Below are 17,217 nucleotides of genomic sequence, written 5' to 3'. Positions count from 1 at the left end.
TAACATGCTTGCTGATAGCAACTTGGCAAGCACATTAGTGGGAAGCCTGCAGTGGTAGGTAGGCCCAAGGGTTTTTCGGCACACCAGCCAGCCCGTTCTGCAAATGATTTCACTCCACGAGCAATGCTCTCAAAAACTGTGTGGGGATAGTCAGACTTCCCTAGGAAGAGGGACTGATTGTTAAACCAGCTTGGGAATTGTAGCTCTGTGAGGGGAATAGGGAGTCTCCTCACAACTCTCAGCACCCTTCACAAGCCACACTTCCCAGGATTCTCTGGAGGAAGCCATGACGGTTTAAAGTGATATGATGCTGCTTTAAACGTATTCTGCAGATGGGACCTAAGCACTGGTCCCTGCTAGCCTGCGATGCAATCACAACAGCTGAAAATGGACTTCACAGTTGCCATGTGTGTGGGTTACTTTAAACTAATTAGCGATTGTGGGCGACTCCTGAGGTTCCAACATAGGAGCCAAGAGCGGTCCGATCCCTTAAATACTGTTCGCATTTGATTTGTTTGAAGTACACCATCATGAGCTACAAATCAGAGGCAGGAACCTGAGGCCCTCCAGATGTTAGGGTACTACAAGCCCCATCATCCCACATCACTGGCCATACTGGCCCATACCTCCACACGTGGAGGGCCACAGGTTCCCCATTTCTGCTATGAATAATTATTACAATCGCTTAGAGCAGTGTTTCCCAAACTTTTTAAAAAAAATTTGTTACTGGACTACAACTCCCATCAGCCCCAGCCAGCATGGCCAATGGTCAGGAATTATGGGAACTGTAGTCCAGCAACAACAAAAATAAAAGTGTGGGAAACACTGGCTTGGAGTAAGGACACTGTCAGCCACAGGGAGGGTCTATATAGCTCAGTGGGCAAGCACAAGCTTTTCATGCATACGACCCAAGTTTCAAACACCAGCACCCTCCAACTGGACGACTGCAGGGACAGGCGGAGGAACGTGAAAGGCAGAGCAGCTGAATACTGGCTACAGACATCTCACTACAATACAATGAATCTTTGCACATTGATTTCTTCACAGCTAAACTGGACATGTTGCATTACTCTCACTTACCACCCTGTAAATTAATGCTTGAGCTACACATTTAGATAATCGACTAGCCAAATCAATTCCCCCTAGATCTGGCAACAGCTTCTGCGTTACGGGTCCTAACAACCGCCCACACCCGTTAATAACCAGCCTGGACATATTACAGAGCACACAGGCAGACATAAAGACAGCATTGTTGCCAGAAGTAATCTCATACCTTTCACTTCCGCTCTCGTTTCGATGTGGCTCAGGTCAGCTGCTACGCCGGGAGTGTGGGCGATATCATAGAGGCAGAGGCGACTGATTAAGGGGCTGTTCTTCAGCAGGAGGGAGAGCGGTTGGCCAATCCCACCAGAAGCACCGAGCACAGCCACTTTAGCATTGTTCTAAGAGGGGGCAAAGAAACGAAATTAAAAGGGAGAATTCTCCAAGGCTAACCAGAGGTGGGTAAGTGATGCTCTTATGCAGAGGGTCTCTCAAAGCTTTGCAACCTCACAAGATCACATCCTGCACCATGCACAAGGAACAGCTGACGGTTCTGGGAAAGCCTTGATCCCTGGGATTCATTCTCTTTCTAGCCCTCACGGTTGTACTGAAAACCTTGAAAGTGTGTACAGTTTATTTCTATAAACTAGAGTGACTTTCCAGAAATCAAAAGAGAGCAGTCGTTCCCAGCTTGGTATCCTATGCGGGCTGGGACTGATGGAAGCTGTAGTGCAAAACATCTGGAGACTGGTGTAGGCTCTCACATAACAGAAGTCCAAATCTTGCTTTCCTCACCCATCAGTTCCCGTTTGACTTTGGGACAATACAAAAAAGCAGCCCCCCATTCTCGTAAATGCCAGAGGTCCGGGCATTTTCCCTGATGAAAGGAAAAGTTTTTTTAAGCAAGCACCAGGGAGCAGCATACAAACTACTTTGCACGTTTATGACAATAGCCAAATAATTTGGGAGCCTCTGGTCAGAATCTGTAATCTTCATGGAATCAGACATCTCAAATTTGGAAAACCATCCAGCAAAGGATCCTATAGGAATTTCTGGAGGAAATCTCTGCACCTCGCTAATCACCCTTCCTTCTAATCACTCTGCAAACCCCACTTCTTCAGCATGGGCTGTGTCTTAGCTTAATCCTCATCCCCAACAGCGAGGGAACTTTAAGTAAGCACACCCACGTCCCCCCCACATTCTTTCTCCCTCTGTACTTTCCCCACTCTCTTTTAGGCTGTTTCCTCCTTGAGGGATCGAGGCAGCTCTGAAAGATTCCATGGACACCAAAGGCATGATATAAATCAGCGTTTCCCAACCTGTGGGTCGTGAAACCTGTGCACGTGGGTCTCGGGCTTTTAAGTAAACCCAAAATAATTACAGATTGTAATCCTTAATTGGTACGACGCACACCTCTTGCAGCTTTTTGCTTTGTTGGCATATTATAAATCTGTGTTGACCCTTGGAACCAAATATGGGAAAGGCCATTTAGATTTGAAGATGGGGTAAAACTGGACCAGCTGCCACATCACTGGTTCCAACCACAACGGTTCCACTAGGCTGCATCTGTGGGAGAGACAAGACAGCAAGGCTCCCTCCCTGCAGTGTGGCTAGAACCAGCTGCAATTTGGTTTCTGCCCTTCCCACGCCTGGGACTGATGGGGTATTGCAGACAAAGACATCTGGAGGGCACCAGGTTGGAGAAGACTAGTCAAGAACGACCTGCCCCTAGAGATACAAGTGGGCACCCAGAATAATAATGGTCCACTGGTGAGTTAAAAACATACCAATTCATGAAGGCATTCCTGAGCCCTAGTTTTTAGTGCCAGCCCTACTGCAAATTCTGAGTCTCTCTGGTATTTGTGCTTCTTAGTGTTTTTTTAAAAAACACTGTTTAACTGTACTAATGTTTTCCTGTAAACTGGCTTGCTACTTTATAACGAAAGACCCTCCTAGAACTGTCGCATGCCACATCTTTATAATCTTTTAATAAGTGAAATTAAGTAAGAGAATAAAGTCTCAAAGAGGGAGAGATGACAAGCGTGAGCTATAAAGTTCAGCAAGTCCAAAGCTGGTAGTGAACTGAAGAGTAATAGATCCCACCCCCTCCCCCAGGAATTTAATGCAATCCAAGGTCACTGAGATTGCAAAGAGTTCTACAGGGAACACAGATGATTCAGCAGGGAAAGTTCTTGCCCCAGTGAGAAGTAGCTGCGGTTGTGCAAGATCAGAGAAGACCCAACGTTGAAAAGGAAGGAGCAGAAAGGTTATGGTTAACAGGTGGAGTTACAAAAGGCCCCAACTAGGAAGGGTGAAAGGGCTGGAAAGTAGGAGGGATGAAGGATGTTGCAAGAGATTTATACAAATTAATGAAGTGCTTTCCTGGCAAAAAGCCAGTAAGTGGAGCACTAACCAGCGACAAAGCAAAAAGGTCATCTGCCATCAGGAACCTCCCCCTGCATCTGAACAAAGAATCAATCTCTGTATATCTTGCAGCTTCCATCCTGCCACCCTCTACTCAAATCAGGCACACTTCTCCTGCAAACCTTTGAACCATGCTAGGCTGATTTGTGTTCCTTCGCGGCTACTTGGAATTCTTCTCATCCTATTCTGAGTACCCTGGCATTGTTGAGACATCCACACCCCTTTTTCTATCTTGCCTCTGCTCAGCCCTTTGGAAAAGGGGCATGCCGTTTCCTACATTCTAAACAGGACTTTACACACAGTATTAACTCAAATCTTTGTCAGAACTAGTGATGAAGTTAATCTCACCCCTGTCACTCAGGGTTTTTTGTTTGTTTGTTTGACACGCTCCTGTGCCAACAACAGGGCAAGTATTCCCACAAGACCATTTTACTGAACAGCATTCCAGGTCTCTCCATTGACTAGTGGACTCTATTCCTTCAACAAGCAACTCACTTCCAGCACCCAAAGAAACCTAACTTCACCAAACTAAGAGCCTGTGGCACTTGGTTGAATTTTAAATTATAAACTCATAATAAGGTTCTATAATTCAAAGCTGCATCCATACAAGCCTCTAGAGGTCTGCTCCAACCACATAATTCAAGTCACAAAAGGAACCAGCCAGCAAAACATCAGCCTGATAAGAATCTCGGCAGCTGGATTTTCACAGGGAAGGGAAACCTCCTCTCCCATAACAAGCATGGAAATATGGCCTTATGGCCTACTAGCCAATTAACAGGTTAGTTTTTTTTTTTAACTTTTGCCAAGGAGAGCAGTCATTCTACATTCCTGGCTGCCTATGACCACTGAGCCTTCAAGTCAATTCCAACTTATGGCAACCCTATGACCAGGGTTTTCATGGTAAGTGGTATTCAGAGGAGGTTTACCATTGCCTTCCTCTGAGGCTGAGAGGCAGTGACTGGCCCAAGGGCACCCAGTGAGCTTCACGGCTGTGTGGGGGTTCGAACCCTGGTCTCCCAGGTCGCAGTCCAGCACCTTAAGCAAATTCCTCCATGGCCAATGGAATTTACCCACCAAGACATTTAGGACTGCAAAAGAGTGGGAGAGTTCTTAACACTCCCCAACACCACCAACAGCAGCAAAAAAAAAAAGGATGTTGCCCAATGCCCACCCTTCTGCAAATGTAAGTATTTGAATGAATGAACCAGCCAACCAGGGAATAACGAAATCATGTCAAGGGGAACTCTAAGGGGGCCACAACCAGCGTCGCAGCGCGTGCAGACCCTGCAGCCTTAAACAGCGCCCGGCAGAGCGTATGTACATGCGCAGCAGGCCCTCCAACTAGGCCAAGACCTGCCGAGACTGGCAGCCGCTTTCCCCTTGCCTGATAACCCCCGCAGGCCCCCGCCGCCTCCCCGCTCCAGCTACCTGCGAAGAGGTTGCGAACCCTCTGCGGAGCGCGGCGGAGGCAGGCCGAGTGAGGCGGGAGAACATAGCAGGCAGGTTGGCTGCGAAGGGCGAGGAAGACTCGGCGACTGGTTTCTCCTTCGTCGACGACCTCCAAGCAGCGAGGGCAACGCGAGACTTCGCCAGCTCCTCTCGCGAGATCTCGTTCTTTTGCTACTTTGGGTCCCTCCTCTCACGCTCACACACACCCGCCCCCTTTAAGACTCTCTTGGGTTTTCTCGCGAGAGTTTGGACAATATCTCGCGATAAATGCCTCCTCTGTTAAGTATATAGTTTTTTGGGGGGGGGGAGAGGAATGCTTTATTATTATTGTTGTTGTTGTTGTTGTTATTATTATTATTATTATTATTAGAATGGCTGTGTATTTATTTATTTATTTATTTATTTTATTACATTTTTAGACCGCCCTATAGCAATAAGCTCCCAGGGCGGTGTACAGCATAATAAAACAGGTTAAAATACAAAAACACAATAAAACATAATTAAAATTTTTCAATTTTAAATTCAAATTTTTAAATTTTAAAAATTTTTTAAATGCCTGGGCGAAGAGGTAGGTCTTTACCTGGCGCCGAAAAGATAGCAAAGAAGGCGCCAGGCGTATCTCATCAGGGAGGGCGTTCCATAGTTTGGGGGCCACCACTGAGAAGGCCCTAGCTCTAGTTATCATTCTCCGTGCCTCCCTATGCGTTGGGACACGGAGAAGGGCCTTCGACGTCGAGCGCAGCGACCGGGTAGGTACATAGCGGGAGAGGCGTTCCGCCAGGTGTATAAACATTTTTATAAACAACGACTTCTGATTTTAGATTTTATGTTGTTTGATCAGGCATTTGCATATGTTGTAAACAGCTTTGATTTTTAGATAATAAATATAGCAATATAAATGTTTATAAATAAGTAGATTCAAAATCTCTCGGAGACTCTATCAAATCTCGCGAGATTATTTACCAAACCTCTTTATGTTTTCTCGCGCACGAGAACGTCTTTAAAACTGTCCAGAGTAGAGCAATGTGGGAGGGGATGAAAAGAGGTTATTTTTTTAAATTTACAACCACAGAGATCAAAAGGAATTCTAATGCTGCCTTTTATGAATAAAATACAGCTAGATGAAAAAAAGCATGGCTTTCTCAACTCTCGCGAGAGTTTGTCACTCTCGACCAATGTTGCGCCAAAGTATCGCGTGCGCCAACGAGAGGTGAGAAAGTGGGCGCGGCTTCTGCCCTTGGATACCGAGGAGCGTCTCTCTCCATAGCGACAAGGAAATGGTGCAACAATTTTAACCACATGATTAAAAACAACCTAAACATCACAGAAAATAGGGTGAGTGCTGAGAATATACATCTCAGGTGTCTAAGACCAGGGTAAAGAGGTACAAATTATTGTTGTTGTTTTTACTATTATTATTATTGCATTTATAACCCATCTTTCCTCTGAAGAGTTCAGGGTGTTTCATCCTTGCATTGGTCCTGCAATAACGGAGATAGAACCACAGGCTGTGTGCAGTAGACATGCTGAAATCAACCAGCACGACCAAGAACATCAGAAGGGCTGTCCATCAAATCACGCCGGGGGGGGACCCGTCTCGTCCATCATCCTGTTCTCACAGCAGCCAGCCAGATGCCTCTTTGGGGAAGCCCCCAAGCCTCAATTAAATCCATGGAGTATGACTTAGTTGCATACAATCCTGAACACCCACATAATCTTTTAGCAGGGTGCAGAAGCTGCTCTTGCAAGGGTGGTTGGGAACATATAAATTGCGCATAATGTGGAATTAGCTGGCGTGTGTGCACCTTGGGCAGCTTTAAAAAGGGGGCGAGATAGATTCATGGGGGGTAAGGCTAGCCATGGCTACTAGCCACGATGGTTGTTTCACCTCCACTGTGGGCAGCAATGTGCCGCTGAATACCTGTTGCTGAGAATCACAAGTGTGGAGAATGGTGTTGCGCTTGTGTCCTGCTTTGGGGCTTGGAACCAGGATACCTGAAAGATCAGGTTGCCTTTTCAAAGATGACAGTTGCTGTGATGTATGCTTGTACCATCTAGTAAAAATTAAGTCTGCTTTCCCCCCTTTAGAATGATTGTTTTAGTCATCGGCATATTTGTACACATTTAGTACACTAAAACTCATGTGCTTAATTGACTAAGATTCCTTTAATTGGGTGGAACCCTCAGCTAATAGTTCCCCTTTTTGCTTTGTTTTTAGGTCGAATGGTATCTTGACATCCAAGACATTCCTGCAAACAACAAATTACCTGGATTTCCAGACTGCAAACTCAGATGTGAAGGGGCCTATTTTTATTCATGGACGAACCACATGAATGTGAAGCAGACTACTGTATCGGAGTTCAGCTTCTGAGAGTGCAGTAGCGTTCTCAACACTGCATCATTCTCATCCACAGTTATGGCAGGGGTGGCCTTGTGTGAACCAACAGAACTGTATAATATGTTGAACCAGTCCACAAAAATCTCTAGACTGGCAGAACCAAACTATCTTTGTTTACTTGGTAAGTTACAGTCATGGTAAAATGCGATAAATGACAGGGTGAAGCGTCAGGTTACAGTCCTATTTAGGGTTGTTCTGTTAGATTGTTGACTGTTGGACATGCCTGAACATGAATTGCTATAAAAGGCTTCCTGTTTGGACAGGGGCATTACCTGAGCCGCAAGGTCTACCTGGCTCTGTGCGTTTCCAAGCTTAACTCGTGGCTCACCTGTAATGGGATACCTGTAGCTCTCCCCTCACACCTGCAACGTAAACCAGTTGAACACAAACCAGTTGAATTTGGGGCACTTTAGTTTAGAGAAAAGGCAAGTAAGAGGGAAAATGGTAGAAGTATATAAAATGGTGTATGGCATGGAGAAAATGGATACTGGAAAGTTTTTCTCCCAGGCACTTTTTTTTAAAATTGTTTTTAAAAAAATTTAAATTGTGTTGTTAAATTGTTTTAACTTGTGTTTTTAACTTGTTTTTGTGTTTTAAAATTTGTGTATTTGTTTTTAATTGCTGTAAACCGCCCAGAGGCCTTCAGCTATGAGGCGGTATATAAATGTAATAATTAAGTAAATGAATAAACATCTCTTCCTCTCGTATAACACTAGAACTCGTGGGCATCCAAAGAAAGCTGAACGGTGGAAGATTGAAGACGGAAAGTGCTGCTTTGCACAGCGAACAGTTAAACTATTGAATATGCTCCCACAGGTGGCAGTGACAGCCACCAACTTGGAGGATTACATGGAGGCTAAGGCCAATAGCCGTGATGTGCACTGCTGCCACTGTCAGAAGCAACATGCTTCTGAATGCCGGCTGCTGTAAACTGCAGGAGGGCAGAGTGCTCCTGAGAATTCCATAGTTTAACTACGTGCTGTGTGGAGAAACACCTACTTTTGTCCATCCTGAGTCTTCAAACTTTCAGCTTCATTGGATGTCTCCAGGTTCTAGTGTTACGTGAGAGGGAGAAAAACTTTTCTCTATCCACTTTCTCCATGCCGTGCATCACTTTATATGCTTCTATCACGTCACCTCTGACTCACCAGCTCTACCCTATCATTTCTGAGACTGGACATAAGGCGAGTTGTGCTGGGCCGGACCCAAGGCCCATTTCATCCAGCTTCCTGTTTCCCACTGCTGCTAACCAGTTGCCAATGGGAAGCCCGCAACCAGGCCCCAAGCACAACAGCGCTCTCCTGCTGTTTTTCCCCCGCAAGCAACCAGCACTCAGAGCCATCCCATCACTGAATGCAGAGACGCTGCGTAGCCATCAAGACTGGTAGCCAGAGCTTGGCAAAGTTACTTTTTTGAACTACAGCTCCCATCAGCCCAATCCAGTGGCCATGCTGGCTGGGGCTGATGGGAGTTGTAGCTCAAAAAAAGTAACTTTTCCAAGCTCTGCTGGTAGCCATTTTTCAGACTTCCTGTATGCTGCATTTGGTGTGGATTTGTCATTCTGCTTCCTCTGCATTGGGTGCAGTTGGAGAGTTCATGTCCCTTCCAGCTGCAGACCCAAAACAGGATTGTCTGCCTTGGGCGAGGCCAGGTCAGTGATTCATATGGAAAGGCTGGGTGGGGGTGGGGTCTTTTTCACTGTTTAGAAGTAAATCATGCTGTTGTTTGCCGATGAACGGTTCACAGGGTGTGGAAATAAAAAGAACACGGAAAAGTTTCAAACAAACCCAACCCAACAACCCTAAATAACAAAGAAGGAATTGACGTGTTCACAGGTTTGCTTTTCCCTCTCCTTTTGCCTCTTCTGTTGCTTTTAGATGCTCGGACAAAGAGAGAGTACAATGAAAGCCACTTGATGACGGCAATCCGAGTCAAAACAGTGAGTGACATTTTTGGATGTCTGGGTTGTTTATTCGCCTCCTCTAGCTTGGAGAGACCCTAGATGAAGCATTCTCCCTTGCAGAAGCCTCTACTGTGAGGCAAAGGTTGTCAGGGGATGCTGAAACTAAACAAAAAAATGAAAACTGTGTTAAACAAGGCCACAAAAGCAACCAATGGAAATAACAGAGCAATATATTTATTACATTTGTTGCTCCCTGCAAAATGTTTTGTCTGTAAGTGGCTTACAATTTCTTTTTAAAAGCATACAGTACCCACTCTAAAATGCATCCAAAGGTAAAAGAACCTTATTGACGAAAAGTGCTCATCCTGCAACGACACAAAAAGGACACATCCTACCCCATCCAGCTAAAAGCTGAACCCCAGTGAAGAGCAAAAGGCCTGAGCGGTTAGGGGGACGTCTTTATTTTACAGTGTTGGGACCTGCCCTGGGACCTACTGGTGAAGGCCGGGTAATAAATTTAGTGATAATAATAATGATTGATAGCTATGGCGCTAGGCGTATGCCTCTGGAGAGAGCATTCCACAGTTGCGGAGCCACCACTGAGAAGACCGCATTTCGTGTGGCCACCCTTTGCACCTCCCTTGGAAAGGGCACACTAAGAAGGGCCTCAGATGACAAATGCGGGATCCAGGTAGGTCCATGCTGGGAATGGTTCCCAAGGTATTGAAGTTCTGCTCTGTGGTGTAGTCAGCATGATGCTTAATCCACCGCCTTTTTTTCTTGTTCAAGAATCCATTGGGCAAATACGTGGTTCCTCCATCTGTCAACCTGGAGTGCGTCCGATACTGCGTGGTATACGACAGCAGGACAAACTCGGTGGAGGCTGCTTTCGACATAGATTACGATTTGTACGAAGTGGATAAAGACCTCAAACGTACTCTTCCCCTCTTTCTGTTGCGAGTTCCGCAGGCAGGGCGGTTTAATGTAATAATCCTAGCTTGCCCAACAAGACTGAAATTTAAACAGAGCGCTGGCGGGTGCTTAGTTCTTGCCGAGGGGGGTAAGTTGAGCTGCACCCCTTCAGACTGCAGGCGGGAGCCCACACAATGGGATGGTCCTCTGAAAAAATGGAAATGGACTCCCTTCAAGTTGATCCCGACTTATGGCCACCCTATGAATAGGGTTTTCATGGTAAGCGTTATTCAGAGGGGGTTTACCATTGCCTTCCTCTAAGGCCGAGAGGCAGTGACTGGCCCAAGGTCACCCAGTGAGCTTCATGGCTGTGTGGGGATTCTCCCAGGCCATAGTCCAACACCTTAACCAAGTGGTCCATGTGGGAAAACGTTTGGGGACCACTGGCCTGGGAGAACATTCCATAGGACATCTCTCTCTCACTCTGCTGTCTTTGATCTTTGGAGAGAGTGTTCTCGCACTCAGGTCCGGCTTGCGGGCTTTCCCCCAGGCACCTGGTTGGCCACTGTGAGAACAGGATGCTGGACTAGATGGGCCACTGGCCTGATCCAGCAGGCTCTTCTTATGATCGAGCCCGAAATCCACTGCTTCAGGCTGCGTCCTTATTTTGTTTTGATCGTGCCCCAAATCCATTGAAGCCGTCACCTGACCTGTCCTCATTCTAGGGTCACCTGCCGCACAGAAAGACCCGAAGAGGTCAGCGGGGGAGAGAGGTCTGTAGTGTCTCTGATCATATCCCCGCATCTTGAAGTAAAGGGTTGCATTCAGCCAAGTCCTACTTGGAGTAGATCCACTGAAACCGATGAACCTAAGTTCGTCGTGCCTATTAACGTCAATGAATGTCCTCTGAGTAGGAGTAGCATTGGATGCCAGCCAGAAGCTCCAATAATCCATTACAAATCTTCTCCCTCTCTCTCTCTCTCTCTCTCTCTCTCTCTCTCTCCCCCCCCCCAGCATACGACAAGGGAATCAACATCACGGAATTAAAACGTAAACCAGATCCTAACGAGAGTAAGCTGTTGTTGTTGTTTTAAAAATCATAGTAGCGGCAGTCCGTGGGTTATTAAAACAAGCCAGGGACCTATGGGTGAAGATGGGAGGCCCCTTTTGTACAGGAGACTGGGTCTAGTTGGAAGTGCCCTGACCGCATTTGGTGGAAGCATCCTTTGTCCGGGATTTCCAATGGGAGGGGAAAAGAAAATGGTTCTGAAGGTTTCCTTCCAAAAGCCTGCTGGGGAGAGCAGTGTTGCTGGGCTGAATCGGTGGCAGAGCATCTGCTTTACTTGCAGAAGGTCCTGGGTTCAGCCCCCAGCATCTCCAGGTAGGGCTGGTGGGAGATGCTCATGCTGGAAACCCTGGACAGCCCTTGCCAGTCAGTGAGGACAGTACTGAGCCGTCTGACTCGGAATAAGACAACGTAGGGAGAGTGATAGCTCAGAGGCTGGAGCATCTGAGGTCCCAGGTTCAGTCCCCAAGGGCATCTCTAGGTAAGGCTGAGTGAGACCCTTCTGAAATCCTAGAGATCTGCTGCCAGTCAGCATAGACAGCACTGAGCAAGATGCTGAGCTTTCTGTCTCCCCGTGTGAAATCACCAAGCCCCAGGGGAGGGGAAAGCCTTCCTTCAGAGTCGGGACCTAGGCCCCAATCTCTCACAAGCAGCAGGATAAAAGCACAGAAACGTTCAGAACTCATCTGATGCGTTTCACTGCTGACAATGCCAGAAAGGGAAGCCTCTGGGATATTTCCCCTCTTACGTGTCTATCTGTCTCTCACGGTGATCTAGATGCCCTAGTGGGATCCGCAGCCCGTTGTGCCAGAATCATGCAGCGCCTCACCTGCTTCCCGGTCCTGGTCCTGAGAGGTGGCTACGAACTGTTCACAGCTTCCTACCATTATCTCCGGACCCAGAAGATATTCTGGATGCCTCAGGTGAAAGAGAACAGGCTTTCTCCTTAACAGTTCGGGTTGTTGCTATTTTCTCCTCCAGTTGGGGTGCTGCTGCTGCTTTTAGCATTTTTCCTGTTCTTTACTATTAATGTTGTTACTAGGATTGGTACTATTAATAGGGGAGAGAGTAATTGCACACAGGTCCTGCTTGTGGGCTTCCTAGAAGAGGCATCTGGTTGGCCACTGTGAGAACAGAATGCTGGTCTAGATGGTCCACTGGCATGATCCAGCAGGCTCTTTTGATGTTCTTCGTGTACAGGAACTAGAGGCATTTAAGCCCTACCCGGTGGAGATCCTGCCTGCTCGCCTGTACATGGGAAATTATGTGCAAGCCTGTGACGGCCAAATTCAGAAGGATCTGAAAATCAAAGCCCACATCAATATTTCTGAAGAGGTTGGCACATTGTGAGTTCTGACGAACATTATACGTTGAACATTACTCAGCTTTCCATTTTTTCCCAGCCTTGTGAGGAAGACCACAAAAATCAAGAGCCCATAAATAATACTTAAGCCAGCGTTGTGTAGTGTTTGCCAGTTCAAATCCCTTCGGTTCTGAACCTCTCAAAGGTAGCCATCATCAGCACAGTCTTTTGTGTCATTACCTGAGAATAAACCCCCATGCCCATGAAAAAACAGCTAACTTTTGAAAAACATCCTCTGTCTATGTCAGGAGGGAGGAACCTTTCAGCTTGTGGTCAGTTCCCCTCACTGCCAACCGTCCAGGGCTACATGCTGTTATACAAATCTATGGTGCAGCCGGATTTGGAATACTGTGTACTGTTCTGGCTGCCTCACCTCAAAAAAAAAAAAAAAGATATTGTAGAGTTGGAAAAGAGTTCAGAAATGGGCAACCAAAAAGATCAAGGGAATTGAGAGACTCCCCTATGAGGAAAGGCTGCAGCATTTGGGGCTTTCTAGTTTAGAGAAAAAGTGAGTCAGAGGTGATATGACAGAAGTGTATATAATTATGCACAGCATACAGAGACAGGATAGAGAAAAGTTTTTCTCCCTCTCTTACAATACTAGAGCTTGTGGACATCCAGTGAAAGTGAATGTTGGAATTCAGGACATGTTGGAAGATTGAGAAAGTACTTCTTCACAGAATGCAATGTTAAATTATGGAACTTCCTCCCCACAAGAGGCCGTGATGTCCACCCAGTGCTGCAAAGGTGGAGGACCTCTGGCTTTCCAGATGTTGCTGGACTCCAGCTTTCATAACTGGCTGGGGCTGGTGAGAGTTGGGAGTCCAACTGCATCCGGAGAGTCACAGGCTGCTCCCTGCGCTACACTGTGCTGGCATAATTTGCTTTTTGCCTGGGTGGATGGGATTTCTGCAAGTGTCCAAGGAGATCTTCTCTTTGCTCTTTCCCAGTTTTCTTGAAGACAGCGACAACCTACTTCACATCCCCATTCCAGATTCTCCAGATGCAAATATGTTTCCCTCCTTTGGTGATATTTGTCACTTCTTAGGTGAGTAAACCAGGACGGTTTCTGTTCTCCTCTTGGCCAAGCTTTCCTGAGCTCTTCCCTTAATACAGGGGTGGGAAATCTCCAGCCTCAGGACCAGTCATGGTCCCCCAGAGGGTCCTGTTTGGCCTCCAAGGCCATTTTCTCCAGATCATGCCCACCAGGCTGACATCACTAGGGTTTAATCCTGCCCTGACTCTGCGATCCTGTTCCCAGCCAAAGCAGCAAGATTTAATCCTTGATCACCAGCTCAGTGGGGATGGAAGCCCTGCACAAAAGGACCCTTTGAAGCAGCCAAATACTGTTGCAAGGGGTTTAAGACAGACCCTGCATTCCCATTTACTCAAATGGGAGAGTGGGGGCTGTATTAAAGCCTTTTCCAAATCTCCTGGCATTTCCTTTTTCATTTTCTGTGAATAGGACTTAAAGGTGGGGGGAGACTTGGAATAGGCTTTTCCAAGTCTACCTCCCTCCCCCTTTAAGTCCCTGATTGCAGAGACTTAAGGGAAGTGCAAGGGATTTTGGCAGATGGGCGCCCTGCCTGCCAATTATATGATGTCATAATGGTGTCATGAGATTGACAGGTTGGCAGCCCCGCCCAACCTGGCACCCTCCAGATGTTCTAGATACAGTTCCCATCTGCCTCAGCCAACAGGCAGATGGATATATCCCAGCCACGCAAAAGCCTGAGATTTCTCTACATATGCCCAAACACATATCTCCATCCAGGAAAGCGTAAGGGATGGTCACTGTTCCAAGGATGCACTGCAGCCAGACAAAAGCCCTTGAGGAGGGCATGGGACACAGCTGGCAAGGGGCAGGCTGAACGCCAGGCATTTTGCCGCCTGAAGGAAAATACAAGGTGGCACCTGTTTGAAGCTGATTTGACCGCAGCCTAGCATCGAAAATGACTTCCACCCCAGACGGAGGAACTATGTCCACCACCACAACTGTGAGCAGCAGGCTAGCTTAGGGGCGGGCAAGGCAGGCCCCACAGCAACTCTCACCAGCTTGATATCCCCAATTATATTTTCCCCTACCAATTGTGGCTTTCAAGCACGATGCAAGCGTTTTCTTTTGTCTGCTGTTTTTCAGACAGTCACATCCACAAGGAAGCGGTTCTGGTTTTCTCCACCTTGGGCATAAGTAGGTGCAGCACAGCTGTTATGGCCTATCTGGTCCATTCGTGCAGGCTTTACTTAAAGGTGAGTAGAACCACGGGAGGAGGGGCAGCGGGCAATCCATAGTCTAACTCCTTTGTGGGCATCCATGGCATTGCGACAACAAAGAACGTTGCAAAAATCTAACCATGCAATTCATCTTGTAATCAGTCAGAAAAATTACGAGAAATTATGTATGTACACACGCACTTTAGGGGAAGGGCTGTAGCCCGGAGAAGAGAAGGCTGAGGGGAGATACGATAGCACTCGTCAAGTACATGAAAGGTTGCCACACAGAGGAGGGCCGGGATCTCTTCTCGATCGTCCCAGAGTGCAGGACACGGAATAATGGGCTCAAGTTGCAAGGAGACAGATTTCGACTGGACATCAGGAAAAACTTCCTAACTGTTAGAGCCATATGACAATGGAACCAGTTACCTAGAGAGGGAGTGGGCTCTCCGACACTGGAGGCTTTCAAGAGGCAGCTGGACAGCCATCTGTCGGGAATGCTTTGATTTGGATTCCTGCATTGAGCAGGGGGTTGGACTTGATGGCCTTATAGGCCCCTTCCAACTCTACTGTTCTATGTAGAACACGCAGAAGGCCCCAATACAAAACCAAAGTTTTTTAGAGAGTTCTTAACCCCTTTCCTGTACTTTTAAGAATACCTGGTATTTTTCCTTTCAAAGAAATGATGTTTTGCAGAGATAGGGCCATAGCTTAGTGGCAGAGAACACAGCTTGGAAAAGTTTCTTTTTTGAACTACAACTCCCATCAGCCCCAGCCAGCATGGCCACTGGATTGGGCTGATGGGAGTTGTAGTTCAAAATAACTTTCCCAAGCTCTGGCAGAGAATCTGCCTTGCATGCAAAAGGTCCTGCAGGCAGGCATCTCCAGGGAGTGTCCCCTGTCTGAAATCCCAAAGAGCCACTACTGCCAGTCAGTGTAGACCTAGGTGGAACAGTGTATAAGACACCTTCCTATGTTCCTAACATTCAGCTTCACTGGGTGGCCCTGTGTTCTGGTATTAAACTAAGCAAGAGTCTTTTTTTCCTGAATCCCTTAGCTTGAAACGGCCATGGCTCAGTGGCAGATCACCTGTTTTGCAAGCAGAAAGCACCAGGTTCAGGCCCCAGCATCTCCCCAGAAAGGGCTGGGAATGTCCCCTGTTGACCCTCTGCCAGTTAGTGTAAACTGAGCTAAGTGAATGGTCAGAGGCAGCATACTTCCAAACACCCGTTTCTGGGAACTGCAGGAGGGGAGAGTTGCTCTTGTGCTCAGATCCTGCCTGCCGGCTTCCCTTTGGGGTGTCTGGCTGGCCACTGTGAGAACAGGATGCTCAACTTCCTATAGGAAGCCATAGGACAATGGAACCATAGAGAGTTAATGGGCTCTCCAACACTGGAGGCATCTAAGAGGCAGCTGGACAGCCATCTGTGGGGAATGCTTTGATTTGGATGCCTGCACTGCGCAGGGGGTTGGACTAGATGGCCTTATGGGCCCCTTCCAACTCCACTATTCTATGATTCTATGACTAGATGGGCCGCTGGCCTGATCCAGCCGGCTCACCAAATGAAGTAAAGGTACTTCTGCGTGAGCTGGAAAGGCAAAATTTGGTGCACGTGTAGCCAGGGACACCTCAAGGTCTTTCCCGTCACCTGACCCTGTTGCTGGAGATGGAGCCTGAGATCTTCAGCATGCAAAGCTACTCAGTTACCTGGCCAAGATATTAGGGGGGAGGGGAGTGGGGGGGCAGATCTCCCCCCCCCCACGCTTCCCCCTCCTCCTGCTACCTCTGCTCTCTGCTTGCATTTGTAGAAAGCTTGGAACTACGTGCAGAAGTGCAAAAGCAACATGCGCCCAAACAGGGGGTTTGTGCAACAGCTCTCAGAATGGGAAAGGCGTGTCTACATGACCGCGATCACCGATATCTCTGAACCAAATTACTGACCCGACGGCAGCTGGCAAAGCAAGTCCCTGCAACACCGGCTGGCTGTCTCCAGTGGGATCTATGTCGCCCTAGTTTCCGGGTCCTTGTGCTGGTCGAGGATCAAGAAAGAAATCTCTGTTTTTGGATTATTTGATCTTTAACCTTTCACTGTCGCTGTCCCGCCGGGTTTGTTATGTGTCTCGCTGGTTGTTCTCTGCGTTCCTATGTGCAGAGCTGAGTGGTGTTAGGACTGTTCCTGTTGCTTTATTCAGAAATAAAAACAGTATGCTTTTGTTCACGTGGAGCTTGTCTGTCAAGGCCAAGAAGAACTCCAACTGCGCTTAAAGTCAAGGTCAACATTTTGAATTGAGCTCAGAAACGAACTAGCAACCAGAGCAGCTGTTTTAAATGGATGATATGCGCTCCCCCTGGGTGAAGTTTCCAAGTTGTCTTCCAGGGAAGCCTCACACACACAGAGACTACCGCAATAATCCAGTCTGGAAATTAACTGAGAATACAGTATAGT

The 17,217-nt window shown here is 47.3% G+C and overlaps 2 protein-coding genes across 6 annotated transcripts in view; one reads left to right on the top strand and one right to left on the bottom strand.

The window, feature by feature from the left end:
• Nucleotides 1-5,115, bottom strand: part of MDH2 (malate dehydrogenase 2) — an 18,518-nt gene extending 13,403 nt beyond the window's left edge. The window contains exons 1-2 of the mRNA XM_061604858.1: nt 4,894-5,115; nt 1,274-1,442 (exon numbers count right to left, since the gene is read on the bottom strand). Coding sequence (XP_061460842.1) covers nt 1,274-1,442; nt 4,894-4,959 — 235 coding nt within the window. The 5' untranslated portion in view covers nt 4,960-5,115. The remainder of the gene's footprint in view (nt 1-1,273; nt 1,443-4,893) is intronic.
• STYXL1 (serine/threonine/tyrosine interacting like 1) lies at nt 4,834-17,217 on the top strand. Of its 5 annotated transcripts, XM_061604859.1 has the most exons (11): nt 5,163-5,192; nt 6,032-6,249; nt 7,133-7,433; nt 9,190-9,251; nt 10,005-10,149; nt 11,142-11,198; nt 11,971-12,116; nt 12,394-12,539; nt 13,507-13,604; nt 14,697-14,806; nt 16,580-17,213. In XM_061604859.1, exons 3-11 carry the CDS (start codon nt 7,331-7,333, stop codon nt 16,709-16,711), a joined length of 999 nt encoding a protein of 332 aa, XP_061460843.1. In that variant the 5' UTR covers nt 5,163-5,192; nt 6,032-6,249; nt 7,133-7,330; the 3' UTR covers nt 16,712-17,213. The 5 variants fall into 5 exon arrangements, with proteins under 5 accessions (XP_061460844.1, XP_061460843.1, XP_061460845.1 ...); XM_061604860.1 differs by lacking the exon at nt 6,032-6,249 and having other exon boundaries at nt 4,834-5,192; XM_061604861.1 differs by lacking the exons at nt 5,163-5,192; nt 6,032-6,249 and adding an exon at nt 5,570-5,663.

The sequence above is a fragment of the Rhineura floridana genome, chromosome 21 (genome assembly GCF_030035675.1).
Source record: "Rhineura floridana isolate rRhiFlo1 chromosome 21, rRhiFlo1.hap2, whole genome shotgun sequence".
Classification (NCBI taxonomy): domain Eukaryota; kingdom Metazoa; phylum Chordata; class Lepidosauria; order Squamata; family Rhineuridae; genus Rhineura; species Rhineura floridana.
This window is presented reverse-complemented; position numbering and strand designations above follow the sequence as displayed.